This window comes from Rhinoderma darwinii, chromosome 4 (genome assembly GCF_050947455.1).
Source record: "Rhinoderma darwinii isolate aRhiDar2 chromosome 4, aRhiDar2.hap1, whole genome shotgun sequence".
Classification (NCBI taxonomy): Eukaryota; Metazoa; Chordata; class Amphibia; order Anura; family Rhinodermatidae; genus Rhinoderma; species Rhinoderma darwinii.
Genome location: NC_134690.1, coordinates 194,767,686 through 194,785,412, shown reverse-complemented (window position 1 = coordinate 194,785,412; position 17,727 = coordinate 194,767,686). Strand labels below are relative to the sequence as shown.

Sequence of the window (17,727 nt, the reverse complement as noted above, 5' to 3'; positions counted from 1 at the left end):
ACAGAGTGAAGCACATTCCGATGTCCTATAAATGTCTCCTGTAGAATACGCCCCAGGTGTTAGAACAACCATAATTCACCAGCCTACATAGCTAAAGTCAATGATTACAAGCGATTGGGAAAACTGTTGTATATCTTATATAGCTTTACACTCTTAGGGTATGTGCACACACACTAATTACGTCCGTAATTTACGGACGTATTTCGGCCGCAAGTTCCGGACCGAACTCAGTGCAGGGAGCCGGGCTCCTAGCATCATACTTATGTACGACGCTAGGAGTCCCTGCCTCGCTGCCGGACAACTGTCCCGTACTGTAATCATGTTTTCAGTACGTGACAGTTGTCCTGCAGCGAGGCAGGGACTCCTAGCATCGTACATAAGTATGATGCTAGGAGCCCGGCTCCCTGCACTGAGTTTGGTCCGGAACTTGCTGCCGAAATACGTCCGTATATTACGGACGTAATTAGTGTGTGTGCACATACCCTTAGGGCTTATTCAGACGAATGTATAATATGTCCGTGCTACGTGCGTGATTTTCTCGCGCGTCGCACGGACCTATGTTAGTCAATGGGGCCGTTCAGACTGTCAGTGATTTTCACGCAGCGTATGTCCGCTGCGTAAAACTCACGACATGTCCTATATTTGCCCGTTTTTCGCGCATCACGCACCCAATGAAGTCAATGGGTGCGTGAAAACCGCGCATGGCACACGGACGCACTTCCTTGTGCCGCACGTGATGCGCGCTACAGTAGTCAAAACTATGAATGAATACAGAAAAGCACCACGTGCTTTTCTGTTTACAAACATAAAAACAGAGTGTCACAATGATGGCGGCTGCGCGAAAATCACGCAGCCACGCATCATATGCTTTTGTGGACCTTTTGCGCGCAAAACGCAGCGTTTTTTGCGCACGCAAAATGCACACGCTCGTGTGAATCCGGCTTAACAGTGCATGATTTCTGGATACTTAAGCTATTAAGCCAAGATAGAATTAGGGATATAATGGTTGTACTATTTTGATACATTCCGATAACAACCATCGCAGTTTGTGGCAATAGATGCTGGTTCTTTTATTTAAAATATCATTTTTGTTCCACAGTTGACAGGAAACAATGTGTCCTTTGTGGATTCAACTTATTTATATTTTTTTTAGAGCAATAACATTTTTTTATTTATTTTTCTTTATGGAAGACTGGTCAAAAAAAAAACATTGCTTAAAGAAAAACATCAAAAAACATGTTTTGAGTTCTCAAAACAGCTTGTGGCAGACTGCCTAAAAACATGAAAGAAGGTTCTTTGGTAAGAAGAAACTAAAATGTAACTTTTTTGCCATCATCGGAAAGGTTATGTGTGGCGCAAACACAACACTTCCCATCACCCCAAGAAGTCCGTTCCCACACAGAATCATGGTGATGGCTTTTCATAGGCAGAGACTTGAAAACTGATCAGGGTTGAAAGAAAGTTAGATGGCAGTAAATACAGGCCAGTTTTTACATGTTTCGGTCTGCCAGGGATTTGAGACTGGGACGCAGGTTCACCTTCCAGCATGACTATGACCCTAAACCTACTGCTCAAGCTACACTACAGTTGTTTAAGGAGAAACATTGAAATATCTTAGAATGGCCTAGTCAATATCCAGACCTCCATCCAATTGACAATCTGGGGAATGAGTTTTTCCTAAAAGAATGAGCAAAAATCCCAGTGTCCAGATGTGCTAAGCTAATAGAGACATACCCCAAGAGACTTGCATCTATATTTGCAGCAAAATGTGTCTCCATAAAGTAAAGACTTTCAGGGAGTAAATACTTATGCACATTAAAGTTCTCAATTGGATCAGAGCTTCTTCAAAATGTCAAGTCTTGTGGGTGTTCGCGGTATGCAGTTGTTAGGACCTATTAAAAGTGGTCCAAGGAGTGACAACCAGTGAACCTGCGACAGGGTCATGGGTTCAGAAAACTCAATGACGCATGTGGGTAAGCGAATGCTAACCCATCCAGATCGATCCATGGGAGGAGCTACTATAGAAATTGCTTAAAAATGTAATGCTGGTTATAATAGACAGCTGTCAGAACACACAATGCATCACAGCATGCTGCGTATGGGGTTGTGTAGCTGCAGACCGATCAGAGTGCCCATGCTGGCACCTTTACACTGTCAAAAGTGTCTACATTGGGCACGTGAGAATATGAACTGGACCATGGAGCAATGGAAGAAGGTGGCCTGGTCTGATGAATCACGTTTCCTTCTGTCGTCCTTTGGACGGCCGTGTGTGTGTATGTATCAGTTACCTGGGAAAGAGATGGCACCAGGATGTACTATGCGAAGAAGACAAGCCAGTGGAGGCAGTGTGATGTTCTGGGTGATCTTCTGCTGGGTAACCCTGGGTCCTAGCATTCATGTGGATGTTACTTTGACATGATTCACCTACCCAAACTTAGTTGCAACCAAGTACACCCCTTCAGGGCAATAATATTCTCTAATGGCAGAGGTTTCTTTCAGCAGGATAATGCGCTCTGCCACACTGCAAACATTGTTTAGAAATGGTTTGAGGAACATAAAAAAAGGGTTCAGGGTGTTAACTTAGCCTCCAAATTCCGCAGCTCAATCTGATCAAGCTTCTGTGGGATGAAAAACAAGTCAGATGCATGAAGACCCCACCTTGAAATTTACAGGACTTAAAGGATTTGCTGCTAATGTCTTGGTGCCATAATCCACAGGACACCTTCAGAGGTCTTGCGCAGTCCATGCCTCGATGGGTCATAGCTGTTTTGGTGGCACGATGGGGATCTACACAATAATAGGTAGGCGGTTTTAATGTTATGGCTGATCGGTGTATATATCTATATATAATGTATATATACACAATCACATATTAACATAGATAAAAATAGGATATGGTACACACATTCTCACACATTGCTTATGTATGCCTACTTGGCCAGCAGTGACTCCTCCTCTGAGCATCTTCCCTTGTTACCTACCACAGGGAATCAACAGTTGGAAGCTGCAGACAGCTCCATGAGATGCCGTGTGTGGGGAAGGAGAAGGAATAGGGTTAGGAGGTAAGTAATAGTCGGAGCCTTCTGTTTCCGGCACAGACCACTGCATAGCTTCCGGTGCCCGGAGGCTGCCGAAACAGCTGATCGGTGCGGGATCTGGGTGTCAGACACCCACCGATCATATACTGGTGAACTGTCCTGTGGATAGGCTATCAGTATAAAAAACAGCCCAGAGCCTGGACAACCCCTTTAAGCAATTGTTTTTTTCTAGCCACTCTTACATAAAGCACCACTCAGTGGAGTGTACGGCTTATAGTGCACCTTTAGACAGATACTTTCATCTACGCTGCGGGTCTTTGGAGCATCTTCAGTGTTATCATTGGTGTTGTTATGGAATCTCGAATTAATGCCCTACTTGCCTGGTCCGTAAGTTTTGGTTGGCAGTCTTCTCTTGTCAGGTTTATAGTTTTGCCATAGTCTTTACATTTTGTTATAATGGATTTAATGGTGCTTCGTCTGAGGCCTGTTTGGAGAGCTTTTTGGTCTTCATGTTACTTGTTTAGTTGTGTTGCCTTTCTCAGGGACCTTTCAGAAAGGGTGTATACATAATGATATAATGTGGCACATCATGTGACACTTTGAATACATACAGGGGGTGGGCGTTATGCAACTAATTGTGACTTCTGAAGATTATTGGTTTGACCAGACCTTATTTAGGAGTTTCATAGCAAAGGGGGTAAATACATATGCACGCACATCTTTTCAGTTTTTTGTTTTTATTTCTAAACAAGGTATATTAGGTTTATTCTACTGTAAAAATGTGGACTATTTTGTCAGCTGCATTACATAAAATCAAATTTAAAATCCATTTCAATTCCAGGTTCTAATGCAACAAAACAGGAAAAACACAAGGCAAGGCAATGTAGATGACAGGGAAACAAGTTTATATATTCCCATGTTGAAGATCACACCGCTAGTATGACAAAGAAAATAATTTGTTTTAATGACTCATGCGCCGTATGCTAATAAGAAGTAAAAGGTTCGCTGGGCGTTCATTAATCAGGGAAGCGTCCTGGACTCCCGACTGTAAACTTTTTCCAACTCCTCCTCTGTGCTCTTGATTGAACGCTCTAGCAGGCAGGACATCGTATAATGCTGGAGAGTATTAGAGACCTCAATCAAGAGCAGAGGGAAGGGGTTGGTAGGATCCTCAGTCGAGAGTCGAGGACACTTCCCTTAGTGAGAAATGGCCAGTGGACAATTGATTTTTCAGTAGCATCAGTGTGTGAGTCATTAAAACTTGACGTTCTATGTGACGCTACCAGTATGATCAGCAACATGGGGAGGATTAACTTTGTTTTCTCATCACCCATGAAGCGACGTTATGTAGTGACTGACTCCTTTGAAGTCCCCCTACCCCCCTTTGCGGAGCGCTGATGCCTCAACGGTTCACCGTCCAAAATTGGAACAGATCAGCAGCAAAGTAACCCTGTGTTCTCTGCAGGATTTCTACAAGACTTAGTTTTAGGAACATGCATAAAATCCTGCAGACTGACAAACAGAGAAGCTTTATCTGATGTTTACTTTTATCACTCATTTCTAGTTTAGCGTTGCTTTAATGAGCCAATAAGAACATATACTTATTTAATTTAGTAAGGGAATGTTTAAAAAGCCAATAAACTATGCCAATATATAAAAGTAGCATGTCCATTCCAATTAGTAGTAGCACAACTTAGAACCATAATCAGTTTGACTGGAAAACCTATTAAGAAAAACGACTTTCACACTTAACAGCTATTCCTATTAGTAAGTAGAAAACAACAACAATGGGGTCAGGTCGAAGGCTTAACACAGCTGTACTTGCCAAAAATTGATTTTCAATAATGAGCATTCAGTCAGCTGTCTTAAGATATACTAAAGTGTATAATTGTGATTTGTGAACACTGCAATTTTATCTGATTACTTCATATGGAAAGTAACTGTGTACTTGTTTATTCCTTTTACACTATTTTTTTTCCTGACTGTCTGGTCTTTTCTAAGAATAGTTTACTGATTATAAACATTTTTTGAGCATCCTTTCTGGAAATAAACAGACAGTACCATGTAGATATTTCAGGCTTTTGTGAATGTAGTTAATTTGGTTATAAACCAGTTCTCCATGTGTGGGATCCTAAACAAGAGGTACACCTCCTCAGCCTTGTCTTTTTGTGATTATACGTGACCTAATGCAGATTGTCCCCATTTCTTTCTGATTAACTCTGAAAATCAATTCTATGGTGCATCCAACATGACAGTGAAATTATACAATTTAATACATTTCTAAATTAACGCATATGAAATTATTATGTGCTTTAAATAAAGCCTATTGTACAGTGAAAAAAAAATATTGTATGAAATATGGAGTATACCAGGGGTCTCAAACTCGGCCAGGTAAGTGGGCCGCACATAGAAAACAATGTGACGTTGAAGGGCCGAATTACTTTCAAATACAAAATTATTGTCAATCAATTACCGTAGTTATTTGAACTACAATAACAATACTACATTACTATAATAATACTACATTACTATAACACTACATTACTATAACAATACTACATTACTGTAATAATACCACATTACTATAACAATACTACATTACTATAATAATACCACATTACTATAACAATACTACATTACTATAATAATACTACATTACTAAAATTATGCTACATTACTATAATAATAGCACTAGGTTTAAACTTAATGGAAATTTGCAAGTTTACTCCACGTGCTTATTTTAACAATCCAGTTTTCCAGTTTAAGTGTCGCTAAATGCAGTCTGGCTGCTCAGTTGGTAGCGTTTGGCAGACACAAGAATATGAAGATTGGGCAGCCCATTTTAGATAGTGCCACAGGGCGCTCTGTAGATAATGCAACAGTGCCCACTGTAGATAATGCCACAGTGCCCTCTGTAGACAATGCCAAAGTGCACTCTGTAGATACTGCCACGCACCCAACTGTAGATAATGCTGCAGTGCCCTCTGTAGATAATGCCACAGTGCCCTCTGTAAATAATGCCACATTTCCCTCTGTAGATAATGCCAAAGTGCACTCTGTAGATAATGCCACAGTGCACCTCTGTAGATAATGTCACAGTGCCCTCTGTATATAATGCCACAGGGCAATCTGTATATAGTACCACACACACAAATACACACACACACACACACACACACACACACACACACACACACACCCCTGTAGATAGCTCCATTGGGGCTCCCTCTAGGAGTGGATTCCCCAGCCAGAGCGATGCCGACGCTTAGGCCGAGGATTCCTCTGCTGGAGGAGCCCCTGACGCCACTGCCCCTAGATAGTGACATCAGGAGATCCTCATGGACCGGAATGTGATGTCAGGGACCACCCCAGAGCCGGAGTCCCAGAGCAGAGCACTAGTATAAGCTCTGCTCTGGAAGCCCAGAGCCGGAGTCCCAGGCAGAGCGCTACTAGCGCTCTGCCTGGTACTCTATCTCTGCTCCTGATATCACTGTCCATATATAGACAGTGATGTCAGTGGTTTCCCAAGCCAGAGTCCCAGAGCAGAGCCACTTCTAGCACTCTGACTGGGACTCCAGCTCTGCTCCTGACATCACTGTCCATATATGGATAGTGATGTCAGGGTCTTCCTCAGAGCAGTCCCAGAGCAGAGCGCTAGTATAACCTCTGCTCTGGGACTCCGGCTCTGGGGAAGCCCCTGACATCACTGTCCATATATGGACAGTGACGTCAGGGGCTTTGTCCTTTACCCACACACTCCTACTTAGGCCTGCTCTTTCCTCTCATGAGGGTGCTATGGTGCCCGGCAGGCCGCAGATGATGGCCTTTAGGGACCGCATGCGGCTCGCGGGCTGCATGTTTGAGACCCCTGGTGTATACTATCATTTGTGGTAGAATTCCAGTGTACCAATGCTCTAATGTATACATATATACAGCACCAGAACAAAGCTCAGTACATAAATACAGCACCAGAACAAAGCTCAGTACATATATACAGAATAAGAACAAACCTCAGTACATATATACAGCACCAGAACCAAGCTCAGTACATACACCGCGTTCCAAATTATTATGCAAATGTTATTTTTCGCTGATTTTCCTAAATAGTCGATGCAAATGACAGTCAGTATAATCTTCAAGCCATCAACCGTTGGAGTATAATGCAAATTTTATTGAACAAATCTCCTAATGATAACAGATTTTTTTTTTAGAAGTAAAAAACTGAAAATGCACTGTTTCAAATTATTATGCGCAACAGAGGTCAAAACATTTTAAAGGTTGTAAAGAGAACTAAAATGGTAATTTGTTGAATTTGCAGCATCAGGAGGTCATATTTACAGAAATCAAAAGCTCTTTCAATAAAAAAAAAAACTTAGCAGGTCAAGTTACATGTTAACATAGGACCCCTTCTTTGATATCACCTTCACAATTTGTGAGTATTTGGACAGTTTCTGCTTGAATATCTTTGCAGGATGTCAGAATAGCCTCCCAGAGCTTCTGTTTTGATGTGAACTGCCTCCCACCCTCAAATATATTTTGCTTGAGGATGCTCCAAAGGTTCTCAATAGGGTTGAGGTCAGGGGAACATGGGGACCACACCATGAGTTTCTCTCCTTTTATGCCCATAGCAGCCAATGGCACAGAGGTATTCTTTGCAGCATGAGATGGTGCATTGTCATGCATGAAGATAATTTTGCTACGGAAGGCACGGTTTTTCTTTTTGTACCACGGAAGAAAGTGGTCAGTCAGAAACTGTACGTACTTTGCAGAGGTCATTTTGACACCGTCAGGGACCCTAAAGGGGCCTACCAGCTCTCTCCCCATTCCAGCCCAAAACATGACTCCGCCACCTCCTTGCTGACGTTGCAGCCTTGTTGGGACATGGTGGCCATTCACCAACCATCCACTACTTCATCCCTCTGGACCATCCAGGGTTGCACGGCACTCATCAGTAAACAACACTGTAGGAAAATTAGTCTTCATGTATTTCTGAGCCCACTGCAACCGTTTCTGCTTGTGAGCATTGTTTAGGGGTGGCCGAATAATAGCTTTATGCACACTTGCAAACCTCTGGAAGATCCTACACCTTGAGGTTTGCGGGACTCCAGAGACACCAGCGGCTTCAAATACCTGTTTGCTGGTTTGCAATGGCATTTTAGCAGCTGCTTTCCTAATCCTATTAATTTGTCTGGCAGAAACATTCCTCATTATGCCTTTATCTGAACGAACCCGTCTGTGCTCTGAATCAGACACAAATCTTTTCACAGTACGATGATCACGCTTAAGTTTTCTTGAAATATCCAATGTTTTCATACCTTGTCCAAGGTATTGCACTATTTCACGCTTTTCGGCAGCAGAGACGTCATTCTTAAGTAGTTTTCCTTTGATTGGGCACACCTGGCAAACTTAATATCACAGGTGTCTGAGATTAATTACAATGATACAAAGAGCCCTAAGACACAATACCATCCATGAGTTTAATTGAAAAACTAATAATTAAATGTTTATGACACTGAAATCCAATATGCATAATAATTTGGAACACGGTGTATATACAGCTCCAAAACTAAGTTCATTACATATATACAGTACAAGAACCAAGCTCGGTACATATATACATCCCCAGAACCAAGCTCAGTACCTATATACAATACCAGAACAAAGCTCAGCACATAAATACAACACCAGAACCAAGCTCAGTACATATATACAACACAAGAACCAAGTTCAGTACATATATACAGCACCAAAACAAAGCTTAGCACATAAATACAACACCAGAACCAAGCTCAGCACATAAATACAACATCAGAACCAAGTTCAGTACACAAGTACAGCACTAGCACAAATACAGCTCAATTTAGTGCAACCCCTGTCATATAGGTTTGTATGGCGTAAAACTACAGCTCCCAGCATGCACCGAACAATGGTAAGGATATGCTGGGAGGCGCTGTTTCACAAAAAAAGAAAAAAAACATACCAGCCATCATCTCTCTGCAGATCTTACAGTGACTACAGTACTGATTAGAGGCAGAATAAACATTTATATTAAGTGATTCACGAGTGACGATCTCAGATTCTAGTTGTTCTTTTTCTCTTTTCGTCTCCGTCCAGGCCAGGCCTCTATGACGACTTCTCCCGGCCACAGCCCATTTCTGCAGTTTGCCACTCAGATGTCTTCAGCTACTCACTATTCAAACATTTCTGCACCTATAAACTAAGATAAAATTCTCATGGTGCTACCCCTAAATATAATAGTTCCATTCACTGCACCTCTAATTATGATAGCACCATACACTGTGTCCCTGATTATAATAGCACCATACATGGTGTCCCTGATTATAATAGCACCATACACTGTCTCCCTGATTATAATAGCACCTGTCACGTAGGGTTCATGGACCCACTGGCCCGTACCGCCTTGGCAGTATGGCAGCTGGCTAACAGGGCACAGGTCAGAGTCTATAGTTCACATAGGGTACCTGTGGCAGCTCCGACACGTGGCAAGGCAGGCTTGGCAGGAACTAGGCAGCAGGTAGATGACAGGCATGGTATATAGCACAGCACGGCTACAGCTCAGCATGGCACTGGATCAGGATACAGGTTACAGGATACAGGAACAGGGAACACGGAGCAGGAAACACTAGGGGACCATTTGCAAGACAAACTAGGAATACGACAACAACGCTCAGGCGTGGGAGGATGGGGCTGGGACCTTCTTATAGCCCAGGGTGCTCTGGGAGCAATTAGCTCAATCTCCAACATGCGTGTGCTCTGGCTTCTTAAGTCTGGACTGAGCTCGTGAGCGCACCCTGGTGGTCACTGTGGAGCAGGACGGCCATATGTGCAGACATCTCTTCAGAGAAGGGCGTCGACTGGATGGAAGGAATTTACAGCACCATACACTGTGTCCCTGATTATAATAGCACCATACACTATGTCCCTTATTAAAATAGCACCATACACTGTGTCCCTGGTTATAACAGCACCATACACTGTATCCCTGATTATAATGGCACCATAGACTGTTTCACACACACACACACACACACACACACACACACACACACACACACACACACACACACACACACACACACACACACACACACACACACACACCCCCCTGTAGATAGTGCCCCCCATAGAGCCCCCTGTATATAGTGCCCCATATATAACCTCTCCTGTAGATAGCTCTCCCTGTATATAGTGCCCCACATATAGCCCCCTGTATATGGTGTCCCACATTTAACCCCCTGTAGAAAGTGACCCACATATAGCCTCCCCTGTAGATTGTGACCCACATAGAGCGCCCCCTGTATATAGTGCCCCACATATAGCCCGCCTGTAGATAGTGTCCCACATATAGCCTCCCCTGTAGATTGTGCCCTACATATAGCCTCCCCTGTAGATTATGACCCACATATAGCGCACCATGTATATAGTGCCCCACATATAGCCCCCTGTAGATAGTGTCCCACATATAGCCTCCCCTGTAGATTGTGCCAAACATATAGCACCCCTGTAGATAGCGCCCCACATATAGCGCCCCTCTATATAGTGCCCCACATATAGCCCCCCCTGTAGATGGTGCCCCACATATAGCCCCCTGTATATGGTGTCCCACATGTAGCATCCCATGTAGATAGTGCCCCACATACAGCCTCCCCTGTAGATTGTGCCTCACATATAGCTCCCCCTGTATATAGTCCTTCACATATAGTCTCCCCTGTAGACTGTGCCCCACATATAGCCTCCCCTGTATTTAGTGCCCCACATGTAGCCCCCTGTAGATGGTGCCCCACATATAGCCCCCTGTATATGGTGTCCCACATATAGCCTCCCATGTAGATAGTGTCCCACATTTGCCTCCCCTGTAGATTGTGCCTTACATATAGCTCCCCCTGTATATAGTGCTCCACATATAGTCTCCCCGGTAGACTGTGCCCCACATATAGCCTCCCCTGTAGATAGTGTGCCACATATAGCTCCCCCTGTAGATAATACCATTCACACTTTTAGGTGGAAAAAACAACAACTTTACACACTCACTTTGATCCCGTTCCCACGCCGTTCTGTGTCAATGCAGGCCTGCTCTCTTCTGAGCAGGTCTGCTGGGGCTGAACGATGGCGTGGATTGGCAGGCAGAACGACTTGCCCCGTCAATCAGCACCTTTCAACAACGGAAGCGGCGCGATGACATCATCTTCCTGCTAGCTTCGTTGAAAGGCTGACTGGCGGGGCAAGTCATTCTGCCCTGCCAATCAGAGTTTTTGTAAGGCGCTGAATGGTCGGGCCATATAGACACAGGTACAATTAGTGTAGGAGGTGATGGCTCATCTCGCCTCATGGACGGTGCGGCCCTGACGGAGCCATCTGCTTCCGGCAGTATCGTCCGGTGCCCGGATACAGCCAGAGTGGTGGATCGGTGTGGGGTCCAGGTGTCGGACATGCACTGATCATATACTGATGACCTATCTGGTGGATAGATCATCAGTTGTCAGAACATGGAAAACCCCTTTAATATAGCCCCACATGTAAAACCTAGCTTATGTCTTAGATTTTGTCTTTATTTTATGTATTTTTAAATTCCTTTTAGCTACTGCTGTGTAGAATGAAATTTGTGTGCTACCTGGAAACCCTAAACAAGCAGGCTAGCTGCGACAGATTGCCCTTATTATGGCTTTATATTTCTTCTGATTATGTCTTATGTAATTTGGCCTTCACCAAGCTGAGCATATATGGGTATGTTCACACGTAGTGACCAAAAACGCCTGAAAATATGGAGCTGTTTTCAGGCGAAAACAGCTCCTGATTTTCAGATGTTTTTTTAACAACTCGCGTTTTTCGTGGCGTTTTTTACGGCCAATTTTCGAGCTGTTTTTCAATGGAGTAAAAAAAAAAAAGGCAGCCAAAAACGTCCTGAGCTTCTTTTAACAAGCCGTCATTTTACGCGCCATATTTTGACAGCGACGCGTAAAATAAAGGCTCGTGGGAACAGAACATTGTAATTCCCATTGAAAGCAATGGGCAGATGTTTGTAGGCGTGTTAGGGGCGTTTTTTCAACCGTATTTAGAAAGCAAGATCCATCAACCACAACTTGTTAATGGTATCTATGTATAGAAGTAACAAAAGATTTTCTTTCTATGGTAGACATAGTAAAAAAAAATGGAGAAAATAGCAAAACTGTAATGAAGATATATCACAACGGGTCTAAAATATACACCTTTTGAAAGCGCAGCCTCAGGGGGGATTCACACGAGCGTGTATTCGGTCCGTGCGGGCCGCGTGGTTTTCACGCGGCACGCATGGACCAATACAAGTCTATGGGGCAGTACAGACAGTCCGTGCTTTTTGCGCAGCGTTTGTCTGCTGCGCAAAAAGCGCGACATGTTCAATAACTCTGCGTATTTCGCGCATCACGCACCCATTGAAGTCAATGGGTGCGTGAAAACCACGCAGGTTGCACGGAAGCACTTCCGTGCGAACCGACTGAAACAGCGCACCAGCTGTCAAAAGGATGAATGTAAACAGAAAAGCACCACGTGCTTTTCTGTTTCCGAACATCCAAACGGAGTGTCTTTGAGATGAGCGAAGCCGGACAAGCGAACCGAACTTCACCGGGTTCGGCCGAACTCGTTTTGGCCGAACCCGGCAAAAAAATTATGGTTACGCGACGTCAGGAGATAGTCACTGTCCATGGTGCTGAAAGAGTTAAACTGTTTCAGCACCATGGACAGTGACTTCCGATCCCAATATACATGAACCTGTAGAAAAAAAAACTAAATTCTGACTTACCGATAACTCCCGGCGTCTTCCTCCAGTCTGACCTCCCGGGATGACAATTCAGTCCAAGTGACAGCTCCAGCCAATCACAGGCCAAGCACAGGCTGCAGCGGTCACATGGACTGGCGCGTCATCCAGGGAGGTGGGGCCCGATGTCGAGAGGCGCGTCACCAAGGACGCGTCACCAAGGACGCGTCACCAAGGCAACGGCCGGGAAGTTCTCGGTAAGTACGAACTTTTTCTTTTTTTTCAACAGGTTTTTCGATATTGTGTTCGGCATTCACTGTCGAGGGTGCTGAAAGAGTTAGCTCTTTCAACACCTTGGACAGTGACGGGCGTCGACTAGCCTTATCTCTATGATGGCGGCTGCGCGAAAATCACGCAGCCGCGCATCAGACACGGATGACACACGCAGCTGTCAAATGGTTTTTGAGCGCGCAAAACGCAGCGTTGTTTGCGCGCGCAAAAACGCAACGTTCGTGTGTATCTGCCCTCACTGTAATACCTTTCCACCCTGCGCTGTAAACATTTGTGATTGTGACCGATAACCAGAATCAAAACAATCGGTCAAAAATTAACAAGCATGTAATTGTGCTTTCACATGTGCCGTTTTTATGTAGATTTTTTTACGCAGATTTTGAAGCCACATCTAGGAGTTGATGGAATCTTTCCTATATGCTTCCCCTCCATTTATGATCTAGACCTTTGCACTGGCTTTAAAAACTGCATCACAAACCAGCATTAAAACAGCTTGTGTGAAATCAAGGCCTTATTCACACAAACGTGTTTTACGTCAGTGATACGCGCGTGAAAATCACTGACCTATGTTAGTGAATGAGGCAGTTCAGACAGTCCGTGATTTTCACGCAGCATATGTCCGCTGCGTAAAACTCACGACATGTCCTATACTTGGCTGTTTTTCGCGCATCACGCACCCATTGAAGTCAATGGGTGCGTGAAAATCGCGTCCAGCACTTCCGTGTGTCGCGCGTGATTCGCGCAACAGTAGATAAAGAAATGAAGGGAAAAAAAAGCACTTCCTTCATTTATTTTTCTAAACATCAAAACCGCGTGTCATAAGCATGGTATATGCGTGAAAATCACGCAGCCACGCAGCAAACACTGATGACACACGGAACTGCAACACGCAAAAAATGCAGCGTGTTCGTGTGAATAAGGCCTAAGGGTGGATTCACATGGGACGGTAATGTGGCGTATTTTTCCGCAGCATTTCCACAGCATTTTTGCATTGCTTCCACAGCAAAATACTTACATTTTATGTGTGTATTTTGCTGTGAATTTCACCCCTTCTACATTGAAATGGCTAAAAACCGAAGTGAAGATCCAGAACAGAATGAGCATTCTGCAGGTTTGAAAAATTGCAGCATGCTCTAATGTCTGTCCAGAAAATGTTCAGTAGCATGTGGATGAGATTTGTTCAAATCTCATCCTCATGGCTGGGACTGTAACATGCTGCAGATTTTTTACAAGGACATTCCGCACGTAAAATCCGCGCCATTTCCGTCCCGTGTGCATCAAACCTTAGGCCCCATGCACACGATTGTGCAATATTTATGGTCAGTAAATACTGCACAGATGGGCTGCGGAGTGTGATCCGCATTTGCGGACTGTGCTCAGTAATAAGTATAGGAGCACGGTCCGTAAATCTGAAAAATAGCACATGTCCTTTTATTTGCGGCTCACTTTTATGGCCCGGAACACAACCGTAAATACACGGGAAGGTGTCTGTGGCCGATAGAAATGAATGTGTCAGTATTTTATCCGCAATAACAGATCTGTAATTGCGGATAAAAACTATGGTCGTGGGGCTTTAGGCCTCCTTCATGCTCCAAATTTTTGGCGAAATTTAAACTACTTCAAAAACGCTTCTAAAAGCGCATGCGTTCTTTTATGGCATTTTTGGTGGCATTTTTTGTTAGGGGAGATTCACACGAACGTTGCGTTTTTGCGCGCGCAAACAACGCAGCGTTTTGCGAGCGCAAAAACCATTTGACAGCTGCGTGTGTCATGCGTGTCTGATGCGCGGCTGCGTGATTTTCGCGCAGCCGGCATCATAGAGATGAGGCTTGTCAACGCCCGTCACTGTCCAAGGTGCTGAAAGAGCTAAATCTTTCAGCACCCTCGACAGTGAATGCCGAACACAACAGCGAAAAACCTGTAAAAAAAAAAGATAAAGTTCCTACTTACCGAGAACTTCCCGGCCGTTGCCTTGGTGACGCGTCCTTGGTGACGCGTCCTTGGTGACGCGCCTCTCTTGACATCGGGCCCCACCTCCCTGGATGACGCAGCAGTCCAAGTGACCGCTGCAGCCTGTGATTGGCTGCAGCCTGTGCTTGGCCTGTGATTGGCTGGAGCTGTCACTTGAACTGAAGTGTCATCCCGGGAGGTCGGACTGCAGGAAGGAGACAGGAGTAATCGGTAAGTTAGAACTTCGGTTTTTTTTTACAGGTTAATGTATTTTGGGATCGCAAGTCACTGTCCATGGTGCTGAAACAGTTTAACTCTTTCAGCACCATGGACAGTGACTATCTCCTGACGTCGCGTACCGATAATTTTTTTGCCGGGATCGGCCAAAACTAGTTTGGCCGAACCCGGTGAAGTTCGGTACGCTTGTCCGGCTTCGCTCATCGCAAAGACACTCCGTTTGGATGTTCGGAAACAGAAAAGCACGTGGTGCTTTTCGGTTTTCATTCATCCTTTTCACTGCTGTTGCGCGAATCACGCTCGTCCCACGGAAGTGCTTCCGTGTGGTGCGCGTGATTTTCACGCACCCATTGACTTCAATGGGTGCGTGATGCGCGAAATACGCAGAGTTATTGAACCTGTCGCGCTTTTTGCGCAGCAGACAAACGCTGCGCAAAAAGCACGGACTGTCTGTACTGCCCCATAGACTTGTATTGGTCCATGCGTGCCGCGTGAAAACCACGCGGCCCGCACGGACCGAATACACGCTCGTGTGAATCCCCCCTTAGTGTCATTTTGTAATTGCGTTTTTTTTTTATGTCTTATAAAGAAGCCTATGGGAAAAAGACCATACCCAGAGAATGCTGCATTTGGAACAAAAATGCCACTGACCACAAAATTGCCTCAAAAATGACACAAATCAAAACGCAGTTGTATGTAGTGCATTTTATATTTTACTATAGACTTTAATGTAACATCTGTCTGCACTAAAAAACGTATTAATAAATGCTATTAAAACACTCAAAAACGCAGCAAAACGCTCTGTGAGTTCAGACTAAGAAAAATGCAATTTTTATTTTTATTAAGTAAAATTTTTTTTTTTTTTAGAGAAATACCCATAGTAGGTGTCCCCTTAGTGGTTATATCCCGTGGCCATAAATTTAACAAGTCATTTAGAAACAAAAAAACAATACATCATGTAGCAACATAAGGGAAAAAAGGAAAAGTTACGGCTCTTCAAATTTGGTGGTTAAAATTCGCTGTGTCATTCAGGGGATAAAGGCTTGTTATTTTACTGCATTATAACAGAACTAGAAAATATTTATATTGATATAAAATAGTCATAGTTTCCGTTTGTTCCATCCAATAATCTAAACTCACAAGAGAATGATATTGATTTCAGGTGCATATATTGTCCATTTACTCTCACTTGCCATTAATGCAATGGCTCAAAAACTGATGACCTGTTCATTCCTCAAGAATGAATGATTGTTCGCCTCCATTCCATATAGAAATCAATGCTGCACTGTTTTCATCGCGACTTATTTAACCCCTTAACGACCGCCCACCATCTTTTGACGGCAGCCGATGCAGGTGCTTCGTCTACAGTGACGTCAAGAGCTCCTGTGAGTGCTCATCCTCTAAGCCGGGGGTGTAACTTACAGCTCCTGATCTTAGAGCAGCCTGCTAAATACAGTTGGGTTTGGAAAACATTTGGAACTCAGCTGTTTAACGCTTTTATCGACCGCAGTCCGTGACCGCGGCATGATTAAAGGGAACTGTCCTCTTTGATCGTGTCACCGGAAACCCAGTGATGTTATCAAAGACTGGGGAATCCCTCTGCAGTCAGCCCTGGGGACCTAGAAAGGACCCCGGGGCTGTCTGTTCAGCTTGCCTGCTGTTAGGGCACACTATGTGCTGCCCTAACATCAGCCTGTATCATAGTGACACAGTGTAATGTATTAGCATACAAGATTATGCTATTACATTATAAGTGAAAAATAGAGTTGTAAATAAAGTTATCATTTAATTTGATTAAAAAAATTACCAAAAAAATAAATATTAAAACATTTCCCAAAAAGTCATTATTTTGCATAAAATATATTTTATTGCCCCTACATTAAATAAAAACAAAAAACCTTGGAATATTTGGAACCTAAACGACTGTAATAACCTGAAGAAGTAATCTAACAGGTAATTTAGCGTGAAACGTGAACGGGATAATAAATAAACAAGAAAAACAATGCCGAGAATCGCTTTTTCCGATATTCACGGGGAAAAAAATATATTTTTTTTCTACCCTCAGACTTAGAATAAAATAATACAGTTTTTCCCACATAAAACAAGGCCTCATACGGCCACGTCAATGAAAAAAATAAAAAAGTTATGGCTGCTGAAAGGCAGAGAGGTAAAAACGGAAAATGTAGCTGGTCATTAAGGCTTTTTCAGGCCCGGTCATTAAGGGGTTAATTTAAGCAAAATATCTCCATTAACTCAAGATTGATTTTACTTACCGTACCCCACCATAAAGCATCTGCATATGTTTGAAATTGCGTGTTAGCTTCTTTCTCCACCAGATACACAAGGAACGAAGAAAAGATGAGCACTAAAAATCCTATATACCAAGCTGTGATGAGTTCCTGCATGGCAAACACAATGTTTAATAATAGTATCACAGGTAAATAATCCACATATGAT

The 17,727-nt window shown here is 43.6% G+C and overlaps 1 protein-coding gene across 2 annotated transcripts in view; it reads right to left on the bottom strand.

Annotated features, from left to right (window-relative positions):
• KCNQ5 (potassium voltage-gated channel subfamily Q member 5) overlaps positions 1-17,727 on the bottom strand; it is a 660,896-nt gene that overhangs the window by 242,317 nt on the left and 400,852 nt on the right. For both annotated transcript variants that reach the window (XR_012883164.1, XM_075862030.1), the window contains exon 5: positions 17,544-17,669. Coding sequence is in view for 1 of the 2 variants with exons in the window: in XM_075862030.1 (XP_075718145.1) it covers positions 17,544-17,669 (126 nt within the window). In the remaining variant the exon portion in view is untranslated. The remainder of the gene's footprint in view (positions 1-17,543; positions 17,670-17,727) is intronic.